Source organism: Fusarium oxysporum, chromosome 4 (assembly GCF_000149955.1).
Source record: "Fusarium oxysporum f. sp. lycopersici 4287 chromosome 4, whole genome shotgun sequence".
Lineage (NCBI taxonomy): Eukaryota > Fungi > Ascomycota > Sordariomycetes > Hypocreales > Nectriaceae > Fusarium > Fusarium oxysporum.
This window is the reverse complement of record NC_030989.1, coordinates 1525689-1540793: the sequence shown is the minus strand read 5'-3', so window position 1 is coordinate 1540793 and position 15105 is coordinate 1525689. Positions and strand designations below refer to the sequence as shown.

Sequence of the window (15105 nt, the reverse complement as noted above, 5' to 3'; positions counted from 1 at the left end):
AGACGATGATGCGATGGATGACATCAAGAGCCCACCAGTTGACCTAACCCCTGGTTCTCTTGGCTCGCTTGGCGTGTGGCTTGAGTGGCTTGGCCCGTTGGGTGGCTAGTCTGGGCACAGCTCATCAAAGCCAGCTGAGCAGGGAATCGAGCATCACAATCACAGACAGCACAGGGTTTGTGGTGGAAGTTCTCGATGGGTACAGAGTGGGACGAGTTGAAGTGGATGAGTTGGTTCAAGTGGGGTAGGCATCATCGAAAGATCAGGCTTGAGGAGAACGATGTTGTAGATGATATTAAGCGAAAACCTGATAAGACACAACCACAATGCGAAATTGATACAGAGATTGCCATGATTGCACGGACAAATGATAATCAACAAATAGAAGGTCGGGTTTGAGGCCTAAATTGCACTTGTCTGTTCCTGAGACAGGTACGCACCACACTACCATCACCATTGACACCATCTCATCTGATTCAGGAATCGAGAAGAAAGTTCCCAAAGGACAAGAAAGAAAAAAGAACATGATTCCGCTTCCCGGTTGCCAGGGAGTCAAAAGTTGGCTAACACCTCAGCTTGTTTTTGTGTGGTTGCCAAGGATGGATTAGTACATGGGTAATTGGCCAATCGGAGAGAGCACCAACGCCACTGGCCAACGACGACTAACTTCACTCTCGATAATTGGAGATGCGATATCACACGTACTGTGAGCTACTGCCATGGGTGGTCTTTAGAAGATGGAAATCTGGGATAGTGTTTAGATGAAACTGTGGTACTTGGTTGTGATTGCCTGGCAAAGATGATGGTTGCTGTGGCAGGAGCACAACACAACATCAATTGCACTGAACTGGGCAAGCAGGGTACTGTTATTGGCAATCGTCATACCCGTTTTCCTTCCTTCATGCTCCTGTGGCCGTTATCCGGCTCGGCATACGAGTTACTTCCTGCTTGCCTCAATCAATTCATTTCTTCACGGTGACCCAAGAGAGTTCCGTCATAGACGAGAGCTGATCCAGTTTTCTAGTCTGGTGTGATCAAGTCAAGTTTGCATCTTTTTGCCTCCACAGGCTTTATTGGTGGTAGGACCGATATCCGAAAGTTTGGCTAGCAAAGAAGCACAGAAACTACCACGCACGCGCTATTGGCAAACCCAACGAGGACATCGAGTTTTGAATATCAATTTGTCCTCGCATCAGCTCCCGTCCGGTTTCAAAGCCCCATGCGCCATGATGTGGGTGCCGATGCGGGTGGTTGGCGATCTAGCGTGGCAGCCCGTCCAGCTATCACTCACCTTGACCTCTTTTTCCATCTCATATGCTGCAGCTTCCCTGATAGTATCCCTAGTTGCTAATGAATATGAAACTTTTCCAGTAGGTAGCTTGCTTTGTCAACTTCTTTACCCCGCCGCAGATATCATAACGTCAAAGTCAAAGTGTCCCCTGGGCGAAAATACAAGAATTTTGAGTGTAAGAACTTTAACTGTGAGACCCTCGCAGCCACTTACACCAGCGTCACCGACGTGGACAAGTTGCTATAAAAGCCGCTCCCCGCTGTGACAGGGGTAACCCATCTTGTCTACAGCTCATGCTCTGACCTCATTGTGTATCTCCAATTACGGCATTGACGTCTGGTTTGGATACCCAATTCTCGATTGCATTGACTCAATTACCATGGCGGAGCAAAATCACAAATGAGAAATTGCTTGGCTCATCGTAATATCCTTCTGTCGTTGACAAAACATCCCCGTAAAACAACATCATAGTCAACATGGGGGGGCCTCCAAGTGCCTGGCCCTGTCCGTCTGTGCTGGAGTCTGTGTCTTTGACGGTCCGGCCCAGTGGAGTGGACTTTCTAGCTTCCCCGCCAGCAACTGAGCCTTGACTGGACTGGGTCGTATTAGCGTTGGCCCCTCCCGTGCCATCGGTGGTCTCCCTGCAGGCGGTATCCAAGCCAAGCAGCAAGGTACTGGCCCAGGTGCAGATTTACGCTTCAATCTGTGATGGCAGTTTCCTCTGACTCTAAGAGGACGTACGTAGTGACAAGGCAAGATCAAGCCCGTGCCGTGCTTGCCCTGCTAGACCGCCAATGCCAAGCTGGGAAACACACCGTTTAGCTAGGGTACCCTGCCTGCACTTGCCTTACCAGCTGGCAAGCACTGCTCGCTCCTGCAAAGCAAGCAACCGTCACGCCAAGATCAAGATTCTGGCTCCCGCCCACCCACCACTTACTCCTGCCTTTAAAGCCACAGCTTCCTCCTCACCCTTCCTCTTGTTCCACATCAATATCAGCCTTGAGAAATTTTCATTCCAACATCTCAAACATCCTCTCTCCAACAACTCAATCGAGTTTATCTCCCAACCTCCAGCCCCCAGGCCAGTCTCACTTCGTCTCACTCTTATACGAGATCGATCACCTTCGTTTGTGCCGTAGTCACATATCAATTACCATCAAGGTAAGTTACTATCTCCTCGTTATTACTCCAGCTACACTGTCCATCTTTGCCGGCGCCTTTTTTGCTTGTCAACAAGTTTGCCTCATTCCAACTTGGTGATTGTGTGATTTGACACCGGAACGCGAGCACTGAACATCGCATTGCGAGGGGCTGAGGGCTACACACTTCTTGTTCTCGGCTCTTCCATACCTCTGTGATACACGGTCCCTTGCTTTGTCTCACGCAAACATCACTCGCGTGCCTCAGGAGCAGGCCGCCGGTAGTCGCACTTCATTTATTCACGGGTCGCCTCTGCTCCTGCTGGCGGTGATTCACTGTCTAACTTCCCCTCGTTTACATCGCTCGCCTAACACGCTCGCAAAACCTACCTTCGTTCACCATCGCCTTCTTACTGTCGCTACAAACTTCATAAGAGACCTCAACTAATCCACCAATTTGATACAGACCATCGATCAAGCAAAATCGTCAAGATGAAGTCTTCTTTCCTCACCATCTTCGGCCTGGCTGCTGCCGCCGTTGCCCAGAGCTCTGATGATCTCCCCCAGTGTGGTGTAAGTCTAAATCCAAGCAGTGCACAGCTAGAGTATCTCTAACCATGAGCAGCGTACTTGCGCCGGCAACATGGTCAGTGCCGAGAAGTCCCAGGAGCTTGGATGTGACGCCGGCGATATTGGCTGCCTGTGCACCAACCAGAACTTCATCTACGGTCTCCGTGACTGCTCTGCTGCTATCTGCAACGGTGAGCAGGCCGCCCAGGTCCTGAACTACGGTCTTGAGATCTGCCGCCGTAAGTTTCCCTGATCCCACAAAAGAATCAACATATCTAACCTTCCGCAGGAGCTGGTGTTCAGATCACTACTGGTGCTTCTGGCGAGGTTTCGGCCACGGCTACTGGCTCTGGCGCCGTGCGAACCGTCCTTAGCACCCTTACCTCTGGCGATTCTACCATCACCTCTGCTCTCTCCACCATCAGCGGTACTGCTACTGGCGCTTCCGACGATGTTTCCGTGAGCACCTACACCAGCGTCCTCACCAACTCCGAGGGAGATGAGTTCACCACCACCGGCAAGGCTATCCTCGGCGGTGCAGTTGTCACCACTTTCACCTCTGGTGGTTCTACCATCGTCTCTACTATTACCTCCGGGTCTGAGACCGAGACCTCTGGTGCCGAGTCCGCTGAGGTTACCACCTTCACCTCCGATGGTACTGAGATCGTCCGAACTCTCGTCACCGAGACTGCCTCTACCGACTCTGCCGCATCCGCCGAGGTCACCACATTCACCACTGATGGCACTGAGGTTGTCCGAACTCTCACCACCGTTACCAGCGGTTCTCAGTCCGAGTCGGTTTCGGAGACCGTTACTGACGCCTCCACCGCCACCGAGGGTGCTACCAGTGCTACTGGCACTGATGCTTCGGCCACCACCACCGGCACTGACAATGCTGTAAGTTAATCCACTCCTATATTCTATTGAAAATCTCTAACTTTCATTCAGGCCGCTGCTCAGATGACTGGTGCCCCTGCTGGTGTCATCGCCGCAGCTGGTATTGCCATGCTCCTCCTTTAAATCAGGATGGACGATAATTTGATGTTTGATGCTTTTACGTTGCACATGTTTGATACATAATTTACGCCTGTACCTCGATCTTTTGGGACCCTTAGCATATTTCCTCGGTGCAAGGAGTCGGTTTGTGGGAAAAAATCTTCACATAATGGTGAATGGTATGAATGGACATGACGGGTCAGGTTTTTCGAGGGTTTAATGATGCATACGGCTTATCTCTCCTTTAATGGAAATGACGCGAAATGTTAGAATGGATGGGATCTTGATGCTGTTTGTGACAGATGAAGAAGGGGGCGGTGGCGTGGGAGATGACGACGGGAAGCGGCAGACTTGTGCTGCCCTGACACAAGCTCAGCCTGTATGTATCGTCTCTCATGGTTACATGGGTTCTGGGATGGTGGTGATACCCGGCCTACGGCCTGACTTCGGTGGTGGACTTTGCTTCTCACATTCATTGAGAAATAGTAATAGATAATCTTCTTCAAAAAAATGTGCGCAATTCGTATTCAGTGTCACTTGATGTATTACCATGACATGAAGGTGTTGAAACCAAACAGAACCGATTGTCAAGCGGCTCATTTCATATAATAAATAGAGGGACCGGGGTTATTGGAACCTAGTTTGGACTGACAGGTTTACGATGGTAGACAGACCGTGGAAATACTATAGAGGACCGCTATTTGATTATCATTCTTCGTATGATTTATGCATGTAACACCACCAATTTTTTCAAACAGCGCTGCCAGCTCATAAGTGTAGTTATAGCTAAATACATATCCCATTGTAACGCCAGTCAAGTCATCAAGCCACATATATGTAAGGTTTAGTCCATCATGGACTTGCCAATCTCACTCTGCCAGTTCTCTGCTCGCTCGAAACCGTTGGAATGGGTTTGGTAGTCGAAAAGAGCTTTGGCGACGTCCTCTTTGGAAGTGAGGACAAAAGGACCGTATTGGATAACAGGCTGATCAAGAGGAATACCAGCGATGAGGGCTTATCAAAATGTTAGTATGTATAGTTTCTCGGGGGTGAGTGTTTTACATACCTAGTCGAGCGGGTTTTGAAGCGCCGGCGTCAACCTCAAAGTGAACAACATCTCCCTGCGGCTCAAAGACAATGTTATGGTACTGCTCGACAACACGTCGCTGGTCATCCTTGCCAACGATAACATCTCCCTCGAGAGTGTAGGCAAAGGCGTTCCAGTTTGCGGGGAGAGGTTGGGTGATCTTGCCACCAGGGCGGATCTCAATGTCGAGGAACCAAACGGGTGTGTAGGCGAGATCCTTGACTGAGTCGATGCCGTGGCTCTGGCCAGAAATGACCTTTACAGTGACCTTGTCATCGTCAACCTTGGCGATGGGGATCTCGGAGCCACGGAGGTCGCGATACCGAGGTTCGCAAGCCTTCAGGTCCTTGGGAAGGTCGACCCAAAGTTGAAGACCGACGTTTGCGCTGCCATCCTCGTTTTGTCGGGGCATCTCAGCGTGCACAATGCCTAGGCGATGTTAGTACGATTCTGCTATTTAGGACAAGTAAGTGGTTCATACCTTTTCCAGCAGTCATGAATTGGAGGTCACCGGCGGAGAGAGTACCCCTGTTGCCAGCAAAATCCTCATGATCCATGCCACCCTCAAGGAGATATGTGATAGTTTCCTGGCCACGATGAGGATGATCAGGGAAACCAGCACCAGGCTTCACGGAGAAGTGATCGAGCATGAGAAAAGGAGAAAAGTTGCGGAGCTGAGGAGTGCCAATTGAGCGACGAACACGAGCACCAGCTCCTTCGGATTGCTCAACGGCAAGGAAGACCTTGCGAACAGCTCGGGTGACAGACATTTCCGTGGCGAAAAGGTGGTGTTCTTTGTGCTGAGTGTTGGCCTTGTGGAAAGTCAGGGGGGTAAGAGCCCCTAGGAATTCAAAGGTTGAAGTTGCTGTGTCCTTGATACGATGTTGGAACAATGCAATAGCTGCTAGAGCAATGAATACTGGTATGAAGATGGAACGAAAAAGGGTCATGACCAGGGAGGGCGGTTGAGAAAGGGGATTTATATACTACGAGAGACAAGGCTGGATGAGAAGATGAATTTGCAAGCACGACAAATGCAGGGTCCTACAAGTAGAAATAGATAGAATAAGCCATGGATGGCATTGGATCGAATTGATCCGTGGTGGAGGTTAGAGATGTTTAGTCAATGTTACATCAGCAGCTAAATTGTGGTGGTTTGCTTTGCAACCTTTTGGACCTAGCTATTGCTAGAATGGAATGGTCCCCAATATTTTTGGTTTGCTAAGGCTGACCAAGGTGATGAATGTCTAATAAGTGGAGATAATGATATCCGTATTTCCGACTACTGCCTACCCTAAACTTTCGTCTTCTTGGTATCTTAAGCTTTCATCTACAACCTTGTTCGCATCATGGAGGAAGTTTATTGAGACATGGAAATGATGCGCTCTTGCTGCTTGTGTGTGGCTGTTTGCTTAAACAAATCACGCCACACTTCTCGCTTTAGGATTTCTCCTTAACATGGAACACCCATGAATCCTGACGAATCTTCCCAAAACATCACGATAGTTGTGCATCGATCCTTTATCTTGTAAAATGCCAAGACAAACCATTACTCAATCGTCGTGGTACGATAATGCCAGGCGACTCAAGGACCCGAAACCTCGTTTGGAGTGGGACGAAGTCACAGAGTGGGAGGAGGCGAATCTCTGCAACAAGATAACCATCTTCGACTTGCCCCTCGAGTGCCCATTTCCTCTCACCAACAGACGAAATGCTTGTGCCCTGATCGAAAATTTCCTAGATGCCGTCAGATACCACAGGGAACTATTTCCCTACTGGCGCAGGCGCGCCATCAAGTATTTTATCTGGCGTGAATGGTTCGTCATCAGGAACAACGATGAGTGGAAAGATTACAGGAACCACCCCCTATTCAAGAATCGTGGCGCACTCAGGGCTTTGGCGAAGAAGCAATTTCAGAACGCAATGGGGCTTGCATCTGCCTTGTTGTTCGTCCTCCACGGACTCTACACCAACGACTGGGAACTCGAGTTCCTGTTGAAGGGGCAGCAGAAACTTATCGACACTTACAACATGTGTGATGTCAATATGACGCTGTGGAACAGGGAAAAAATGCTCGACATCCTGTTCATTGAGTGCCAATGGCTCAAAGACACGCTCCTCGAAGCGCACATGAAGGAGAAGAAGGAGATAGATGAAGAGTGGGAGCACAGACAAACAAAGACACTTGAAGAAATGGAGGTTTTTATCGATGAGACACCACAGCTTATGGATGAGGATGAGGATGATGATAATGCTCAAGGAAACGCTCAAAACAATGCTCAAGGTATCACTCAAGGTATCACTCAGAATAATACTCAAAATAACACACGAGGTATCGATCAAGGCAACGCTCAAGACATCGATCCATGGGACGTTCCTATCACCATGTGTATGAATCAATGGGACGATCAAAGTTTCGCACAGCAATTCGAGCAAATGCTTCGAAGGCAGGAAAAGGATCTCCGTCAATGGGACGCTCAATTTTATGCTCAGGGTCTCAATGAAAGTCTGGTTCACAGTATGGCTCAAATTCTCAAATTCGAGGTAGAGGACGCTCAGTATTTCGCTCAACGTCGCGCTCAGGATGTCAACCAAAGGAAAGCTCGAAGTATTGCTCAAGAAAGGGCTCGGCAACACCGCAATCGACGTCAGGCTCAAATTCTCGCTCAAATCCGAGCCCAACGTCGCGCTCAGGGTCGAACTCAGGGTCGCACTCAAGACAAGGCTCGAGGTATTGCTCAAAACAACACTCAACGTATTGTTCAGTATTTCGATCGGGACACCTCCCAAAATATCATTCAGAGTCTCCCCCGGGGAAACACTAAAAAAAGTGTTAAAGCTTTCATGGAAGGTGTCTATCAAGAGCTTGCTCGAGGTATCGCCCAAGACAAGGCTCAACAACGTCGCACTCAACGTCGCGCTCATCTCACCGTACAGGAGAACATTCGAGAGACCACTCAAAATACCGCCAAGGAGAATGGTCAAGAAGGAACTCAGAACAACCTCCAAGATCCCACTGCAACGGCCCATCATCATCAACGAACAGACTCGCAGGCTCCTGAAGAGCCAGTCAATACTGCTGTTCCACCTATAGACCCACGTCCTGCCCTTCCAGCGAGGCCAGTCGACGATGATGAGGATATATATGGCTATAGCGGGGGCGAGGATGGCAATACTAAAAAGAAATAGTGAAGCTGCCGTTGAGGTTTCTGCTCCATGAGAAAGCCCGTCCTTGGAGTAACTTTTGCAAGGCAGTCTTGGTTATATGGCTGATGCAGAGGACCTAGGAGCTCTCGAGGATTACATATGGCGCTAAAGTCAATGTCAAGTAATATGCTTAGTCGAGTGTTGGGAAGGTTATTGATAGCAATAGGAAGGGTAGGCGAATGCCGACGAGACTGGTAAGGGCAATGCTGAATGCAGGTACAGCGATAAGGAGGATTCGAGTATGAGAACAAGATTGCGTTAAGTTAGGGGTAAGATTGGCAGGAACCCTAATATTCAGAGGCATAACTACTGGGCCTCATTATATCAGCTTTTAACTACGTAGGGTCCATGTGTAAGAACTAAAGCGTTTCCAATAATCCCGTGTTCCTAACCCAACGAAAAAGCTGGAGGGCACATCGTCAACACTGCAAGTTGATAGACCGAGAGAGAATTAACACGTATGACGAGTAGCTAAAGCTCCTCAATCCAAGTGTCTCCATCATCAATGTATCCCATATCGTGAAACAGGCGCAGTGTCTTCGACGCCTGGGGATCGCAGAGCAATACATCGTGTTCTCTCAGATACTCAGTGACCTCCTGATACACCTTTTCAGATCCAGCTTTCGGGGTAGACAGTTCAATCTCCATAAGGTGAAGCTCCCCAGCCACTACATCATCCAGCTTCGCTTTGTACCCCAATATCTTCAACTTCCACTTGCCATCTGGGAAAGGCCCGTAGGGTACAAGGCCATCCCAGTCAATGTCGTCGTACTTTTCTGCAAAGCGAACTTGGTCATCGCTCCAGATCTCTTTGGTCTTGTCACCCAGGAGGTACCGTTGACCGCAAGTGAATGGAACGTTGTCTCCGTATCGATCATAGACGCAATGGGCGCCGGGAGGAATGCGCTCTGGTATCTCATTGAAGCGGACCTTGATGACAGAAAACGGGTTGCCTTTGTTCGTCTTGGTGCGGAACATGACGCCTTGTTGCGCATGAGTCGGGGGCATGGTGTCGAAATAGGTGATCGGATTGCGTTTGTAGGGTGGACGAACTTCTTCCCCTAGTTTCTCGAGGACGGCTTCTCCATCACGATCACATAGTGACCACTGAAGATGTATTTCTTTATCGGTGGCTCGACTCAGAGACGAGGTCACAAACAGGGCGAAAGACAAGAGGTTATAAAAAATCATATTGATAGAAATTGATTACAGTACAGTACCTAAAACGTAACCACACGACATCTACCGAAGAAAGACAGACGGAGAGAGATCGGGACTGACGCACGGGAATTTAAAGAGGAAAAGCAGCCGCAGCAGCAGTTGTATCACTTGGTATAACCATCTAACTCACTGAATGTGTGACGCACGTCTTTCTGTCTGTGCATACCAATTTGCTTGCGCGACAGTATCAATTACCGCGCATAGTGCAATAAATTCATCATTTTCGCATCTGACCGTATTGAGGCCTGACGTTGATCGCCGATTGACAGGTGTCGCAACCAATTGAGCTGAGCAGCTGACATTTCGATCCGCATCGAGCCGTCCCTTAGCAGGCGTACATATTCCTTCATGTCGGAACTAAAGTAAAACATTGGAAGATCCCCAAGAAAGCCGCCGCTTGGTTTCACAGCGTTCAGCGATGTGATTCGGCAAAGCCCGACCTGAATGTGGGTTAACAAGCTGTTGTAAGACAACAGATGACCATGATGGTGAAAGCAGTGTTGCTTTGTGAAATGTGAACAGTATCGTTATATCGACTTTTAACAGTGTCTCCGATAATGCGATAAGTGAGTCTCGAAATTAGACCAGTCATACTCGTAAATTTAAAGATCCGTGAATCTTCAGGCATTGTGAATTGGTGTACGAATATTTCGAGACTGCATATGGCTTGCGCCGCGATAATGCAGGGAACCGAGCCCAGAAAAAACGCTATGAACTATGATCATCGGAAACAACCCGAATTTGAGGGTCTTGCATGTGGTCCAAGATAATCCGAGGAGCCCTTGTAAGTCAGATCAATCAAAGCGAGCGGATCTCCCACGCATGAGCACAAGCATGAAGAGGAAGGGAACATGCAAGTTATGTAGGGCTGTCGACTAGCCCGAAATCAGATGCTAGGTGTAGATGAGACCCACATTGACCGACGGAAGCTATCGTGCTGGGGTTGAGCTGCCACGATCACGATAGGCATAGCGATAACGAAATAACGAAGAGTAGATTTGTTTCGGACATGTGATGTTGAGGGGACGAGTAGCCCTAGCCGTTGGGCTTCGTGAGTCGCTCACCAAAGACGCAGAGAAACGGCGTTTCAAGAAAATATGCATCCTGTCGTGATCACGATATGCTGAAATGACACGGCGCAAATTCGGTGAGGCTTGAGAGGAAGATTCCCACCGCAGAAGACGAAAAAGAGTCGTGAAGAAAAATATAGAAATCATGCAAAGTATCAGCGCTTGGTCGATCACCCTGTGCGCCGACCAAGAGTTTGCGCAGAGGAACGTGTGGGCTAGAGAGAGGAATGCTGGCGTTGTTCACTGGTGTCACTTGAAGATCGTGAGATTTTGTATTGCTGGCATGCGTTGCCGAGCATGCGCAATGAGCCGTTGAATATACTGTCGATCAGGGTTACACAAGCGCATCCGTCTGCTTGATTTGAGACTTTCAAGGGGGCACCCACGTCTAATCAATGGATGAGTTCATCACCCATCACTCAGTCATCACTCGACATGTAATTTCTGACATGTGAAAGTGGCTGTAAGTGGGCCGTAGTCGACTTCAGTGACAGGGGAGCAGGAAGTGCATGCCACGTAGCAGGGGACCCTTGGGGCTTTTGGATGATCGGTCGATAAGGTAATAGAGCGATTCCGTTAACGTGATGAGGCTATGGAGCAAATGTCGAAACAGGAATCGAGTTCGTAGCCACGAGACGGAGCCGCTTTTCTGGAAGCGATATTTATTCTTTCTTCCCTTGAGATCCGAGGCCGGCAGTCGAGCTCGTGTCTGATATGAGGTTTAACCGCGGCAGCAGCTGGATTGCCTTTCGCCAAGTCGGCAGCAGAATGAGAGGTCTCTTATCAATGCATTGGATTCGTCTTAGTATTGACCGAATGCTTCACGTGGCGGCTACACCAAGAGTGATAAAAAGTGCCCTTCCCACATATACGCGGACTGCTACCCTGTTACCAAGTAGGTTTAGGGGCGAATAGCTGACAAGCTAAGTGCCTGCCACCTGGCTGAGACTGAACGAGGCGACGATTGGTTCCTAGCAAAGGGGAGAGGAGGAGTTGCTGATCCGACCTGATTGCTGTTGCTAGGTTGAACGGATAGCTAAGGCTTCAAAATGCCCGAGATAAGCCATACGGAGTACGGACTGTGTAGATGAGGATTGGCGTGGACCGAGCGCTTGCAGACGCAATGCGAGGGATCACAGACTTGGAAAAGCGTCGTGTTGAAACGCATCATGACGAAGATTGAGTTGTGTCTGATTTTCCATTGCATTGCATTGTGTGGTATTGCACTCCACGGAACTGGCCATTGGCCATTATCTCCGAGGAGAGGCAACGCTTCCACATTCATGTGCCAACTAACTGAGCCCGCGGAAGAAGTTGATAAGCCGGCTGTAGACAGTGGAGATGTCAAAGCCTCCAAAGTAATAAGTCTCATTCACTTGAATGCCATTTCGTTCGGAATACCCAAAAGGAACACATATTGTATCAAGAGCTCATTCTTGCTTGATTGACGCCAAGGACGCGTGGCGTCGATGCAGAATTGTAATAGCTGCACTCCTTGATCAGTGAGAGAGGGATTCTATAGCTCAAGCTCTTTTGTTGGGAGATTTGAATCGAATTGACAATCTTGGTGTTGGTTATGTTTGGAGTAAGGGAAACGTTATTGCTTGGAGAGTGGGGGGAGGGGCCACTTTCACATGTCACGGAGATCATTCATTCCTTTTACTGCCTGCAGGGACATTACGCGAGCAGCAGGGGTACGTACCTAATTAATGAGCTCCCGTCTTCCCGGGGCGAGCCATTTGATCGAATGGCTGTTGAGGAAAGAGATGAAACGAGGAATGAACTCTCAGAGACAGGGCATGCGGCTGAGTCGAACGATTGCCTATCTTTTGACTGTGATGGTGTCACAAAGGCCCAACAGCACCCCACCAATGCCTGTCCTGTACCGACTGACTGATACTGACTGATGCCTACTGCTATGATCGAATTGATGTTTGGTCAGGGCTACAAGAATTGAAAGCATGTGGCTGACATGTCATTCGATAACCTCAGCTAAAGTCTCAGCGGAGATGTAATGATGCCAATCTCCAATCTTTTCCTTCATCCAATATCAAAAAAGGGAGACTCACAAGAAACAGCTTGAATCAGCCACAAGATAATGAGTTACCAGTACCTACATGCCCAAGCTACGTCAAGTATCCACTCAGCCCAAAATAGCTCTAAAGATACCTTGTCTAGTACAAGCACATGTTTGCGCATTTGCACATGCAAATTGATTGCTCCCTAACACTCACTCACTCACTCCTCCAGAATCCTCGCGATGGCAAAAAAACAGCTGCACCTTGATATTTGCTGTATCGTAAAGGTGGGTTACTCTCCGGAATTTTCTAGCCCCCTACCTACTGGACAGCACTTACAGCACACCCAAAGCGCATTTATTAACCTAGATAGGCCCTTTCCTCTTCGTTTTCCCTTCTTCCTCCGAGTTCTTTTACACCAAAAACTGTAGGTAATGAGCTTCCATACTGTGGCGTCCCACCAACATCATCTCCCTCATCTGACCTCAGACGTAACGCACACACAGACACACAATTTGGTCCTGACTACTCCTCCCCTCTTCCTCGTCCATCCTGTTCCCTTTTAGCCTCTGCAGGTCCCCTTCAATTGCGACCATCCCACTTTCCCACTTTCCCACCTTCTTCTCTTCTGTTTATCTATCCTACGCCATCACATCCCACCTGAAGCTCCTCTTAAAGAAAATTACCGTTCCTGACTCGAATCCAAGCTTATCTATCACTCGTCATCGAACGTCATCACGATTTCGACAAGCAATTGACTTCATCTCGAACCTTGCGACTTCACCACTTGCACTGATTCTTTGCAAGCAATCCTAAAACAACTACCATGTCTCATCAAGTTAATGGCGACGTGAGCGCTGCTCAGTATTCTGCTTTCGTCCAGGTAATTGTTGAATAGCCCACCACTTTGCGACTCAAACTAACCCGTTTGCAGCATCTCCTCAACTACCCTGTCATTAGCGACGGCGTCCACTCCTTCAAGTCCAACGAATTCGGCCAGCGCTCCATCAAGCTCACCGACGCTGCTTACCAGACCTTCGCCGCTCCCGTCGTCCCCTACTTCGCCAAGCCCTACCAATATGTCTCTCCCTATGTCCAGAAGGTCGACTCCCTAGGCGACAAGACCCTCGACCGTATCGATGAGAAGTTCCCCGTCGTCAAGAAGCCCACCGATGAACTCTACCAAGATACCCGTGCTCTCATCCTCTTCCCAATTCAGAAGGGTCTTGAGGGTAAGGACCACGTCTTCCAGGTCTACAACTCTGAGATTAAGAAGGTCGAGCAAGGAGGCCTCGTCGCGCACGGAAAAGCTGCCGTTACCACCGTCCTCGTCGTCAGCAACGAGACACTCTCTTGGTTGAGCTCTTTCCTGCACCAGAAGAAGGCCGAGACCACCACTGCCGTCAACGAGAAGATTAACCAGTAAACGCCTCACTCAATGACCATGGCACCACGAGCGTGATGACTGTCCTCAGCTGAACCATACCTATACCCCTCCCTGTTTTCCTTTTACTCAGAATAATTTCTTGAAACCATGGCATTTCCTGTTGTACTTCTCTTCCCTTACTGATTCTTGGAGTTCTGAATGATATGGGAGCATAACGCCGTTGCAAATCAGCTTGTAACTCTCGGAATTGTCTGATGTGCCTCTTTGGTTGCGCTGCAAACATGATTTCAATGGTTGTTTCAGCCCTAAGAAATACAGGTGTTGAATTCGATGTGCATTTCTCTCTGTCGTGTCTCATAGGCGCAATGGGGGTTGTCTGCCTCCCCGTTCTCTCGTTTCTATCTCCCCGCTTGAGGATTTAGCCGATGACAGAGTGGCTAGCGAAAGGTGCTGATGAGACATATGATGATCAGACGATTGTGTATCCTCGAGATGTGTACGTGAGGATACGCACGCGGCGGGGGGCTCAAATCGTTAAAAGGATGTGGACTTCGAAAGACTTGAAAACGAAATAATAGATTTTGTTTGTATTCTTAAGTGAAAATTGAGTGTGATTCTGGACCCTGGCTTTACTGAACCGGTCAGTGATGACGAAATTTGTATGCAACAGGATGCACAAGTATGAAGGGGTGAAACAAAAGAATATGTTAAGCTTTTGATACCACGATCACGATGCAATGGTTGTTCCCAATTCCGATTACCATCACAATGGTACGTGGTGCCGCCTAAGCCTATGCTCGTCTGAAGATTCACGTAGTACATAATCTGGTGATGTCCAGGAAAGTCTATCGACTTGTGTCAGACTGTCTGAGGAAGCAGATAGCCACGGTAGGATCATCAAATAAACATTCACTGAGTTGAGAATCTCGCCAAGTGTGCTGAAGGAATAACATAACCGGATTCGATTAGCACTGCGGTTAACCTGGCTCTTCCACTATCACCCAACGGGAGTAAATTTCGCCATCTGTATATCAGCAGTAGCTCTATATGATAGACTCAGCCATGAATATGAATGATATGGCACCGAGCAGCCTCACACAAGAGCAAGAAAACTGGTTA

The 15105-nt window shown here is 48.7% G+C and overlaps 5 protein-coding genes across 10 annotated transcripts; 3 read left to right on the top strand and 2 right to left on the bottom strand.

Annotated features, from left to right (window-relative positions):
- The first annotated feature begins 1518 nt into the window (after positions 1–1518).
- On the top strand, positions 1519–4601 carry FOXG_07920 (uncharacterized protein). 3 transcript variants are annotated; one of them, XM_018386612.1, is made up of 5 exons: positions 1519–2452; positions 2897–3003; positions 3056–3239; positions 3290–3897; positions 3949–4601. In XM_018386612.1, the coding sequence occupies exons 2-5, from the start codon at positions 2923–2925 to the stop codon at positions 4018–4020; spliced, it is 945 nt and encodes a 314-aa protein (XP_018243790.1). In that variant the 5' UTR covers positions 1519–2452; positions 2897–2922; the 3' UTR covers positions 4021–4601. The 3 variants fall into 3 exon arrangements, with proteins under 3 accessions (XP_018243790.1, XP_018243791.1, XP_018243789.1); XM_018386613.1 differs by having other exon boundaries at positions 2897–3239; XM_018386611.1 differs by having other exon boundaries at positions 1519–3003; positions 3949–4560.
- A 3-nt stretch (positions 4602–4604) lies between these two features.
- Positions 4605–6282, bottom strand: FOXG_07919 (pirin (iron-binding nuclear protein)). The gene is made up of 3 exons (XM_018386610.1): positions 5565–6282; positions 5063–5512; positions 4605–5010 (listed from the first exon to the last, which is right to left on the bottom strand). Exons 1-3 carry the CDS (start codon positions 6031–6033, stop codon positions 4841–4843), a joined length of 1089 nt encoding a protein of 362 aa, XP_018243788.1. The 5' UTR covers positions 6034–6282; the 3' UTR covers positions 4605–4840.
- Positions 6283–6377: 95 nt separating this feature from the next.
- Positions 6378–8648, top strand: FOXG_07918 (uncharacterized protein). The gene has a single exon (XM_018386609.1). The coding sequence runs from the start codon at positions 6617–6619 to the stop codon at positions 8270–8272; it is 1656 nt and encodes a 551-aa protein (XP_018243787.1). The 5' UTR covers positions 6378–6616; the 3' UTR covers positions 8273–8648.
- On the bottom strand, positions 8525–12246 carry FOXG_07917 (uncharacterized protein). The gene has a single exon (XM_018386608.1). It carries the CDS (start codon positions 9479–9481, stop codon positions 8762–8764), a length of 720 nt encoding a protein of 239 aa, XP_018243786.1. The 5' UTR covers positions 9482–12246; the 3' UTR covers positions 8525–8761.
- Positions 11246–14903, top strand: FOXG_07916 (uncharacterized protein). 4 transcript variants are annotated; one of them, XM_018386607.1, is made up of 4 exons: positions 11246–12886; positions 12973–13026; positions 13307–13482; positions 13534–14826. In XM_018386607.1, exons 3-4 carry the CDS (start codon positions 13426–13428, stop codon positions 14023–14025), a joined length of 549 nt encoding a protein of 182 aa, XP_018243785.1. In that variant the 5' UTR covers positions 11246–12886; positions 12973–13026; positions 13307–13425; the 3' UTR covers positions 14026–14826. The 4 variants fall into 4 exon arrangements, with proteins under 4 accessions (XP_018243785.1, XP_018243783.1, XP_018243784.1 ...); XM_018386605.1 differs by having other exon boundaries at positions 12973–13482; positions 13534–14903; XM_018386606.1 differs by having other exon boundaries at positions 11246–13026; positions 13534–14903.
- Positions 14904–15105: the final 202 nt, after the last annotated feature.

Excerpts from the sequence above, each read along its gene's own strand:
- FOXG_07917 (XM_018386608.1), bottom strand. The coding sequence starts at position 9,481 with ATGATTTTTTATAACCTCTTGTCTTTCGCCCTGTTTGTGACCTCGTCT.
- FOXG_07916 (XM_018386605.1), top strand. The coding sequence starts at position 13,426 with ATGTCTCATCAAGTTAATGGCGACGTGAGCGCTGCTCAGTATTCTGCT. Across the intron at positions 13,483-13,533 it reads AGTATTCTGCTTTCGTCCAG|CATCTCCTCAACTACCCTGT; the intron begins GTAATTGTTGAA and ends ACCCGTTTGCAG.
- FOXG_07920 (XM_018386612.1), top strand. The coding sequence starts at position 2,923 with ATGAAGTCTTCTTTCCTCACCATCTTCGGCCTGGCTGCTGCCGCCGTT. Across the intron at positions 3,004-3,055 it reads ATGATCTCCCCCAGTGTGGT|CGTACTTGCGCCGGCAACAT; the intron begins GTAAGTCTAAAT and ends AACCATGAGCAG. Across the intron at positions 3,240-3,289 it reads CGGTCTTGAGATCTGCCGCC|GAGCTGGTGTTCAGATCACT; the intron begins GTAAGTTTCCCT and ends AACCTTCCGCAG.
- FOXG_07918 (XM_018386609.1), top strand. The coding sequence starts at position 6,617 with ATGCCAAGACAAACCATTACTCAATCGTCGTGGTACGATAATGCCAGG.
- FOXG_07919 (XM_018386610.1), bottom strand. The coding sequence starts at position 6,033 with ATGACCCTTTTTCGTTCCATCTTCATACCAGTATTCATTGCTCTAGCA. Across the intron at positions 5,513-5,564 it reads ATTCATGACTGCTGGAAAAG|GCATTGTGCACGCTGAGATG; the intron begins GTATGAACCACT and ends AACATCGCCTAG. Across the intron at positions 5,011-5,062 it reads TTCAAAACCCGCTCGACTAG|CCCTCATCGCTGGTATTCCT; the intron begins GTATGTAAAACA and ends CATTTTGATAAG.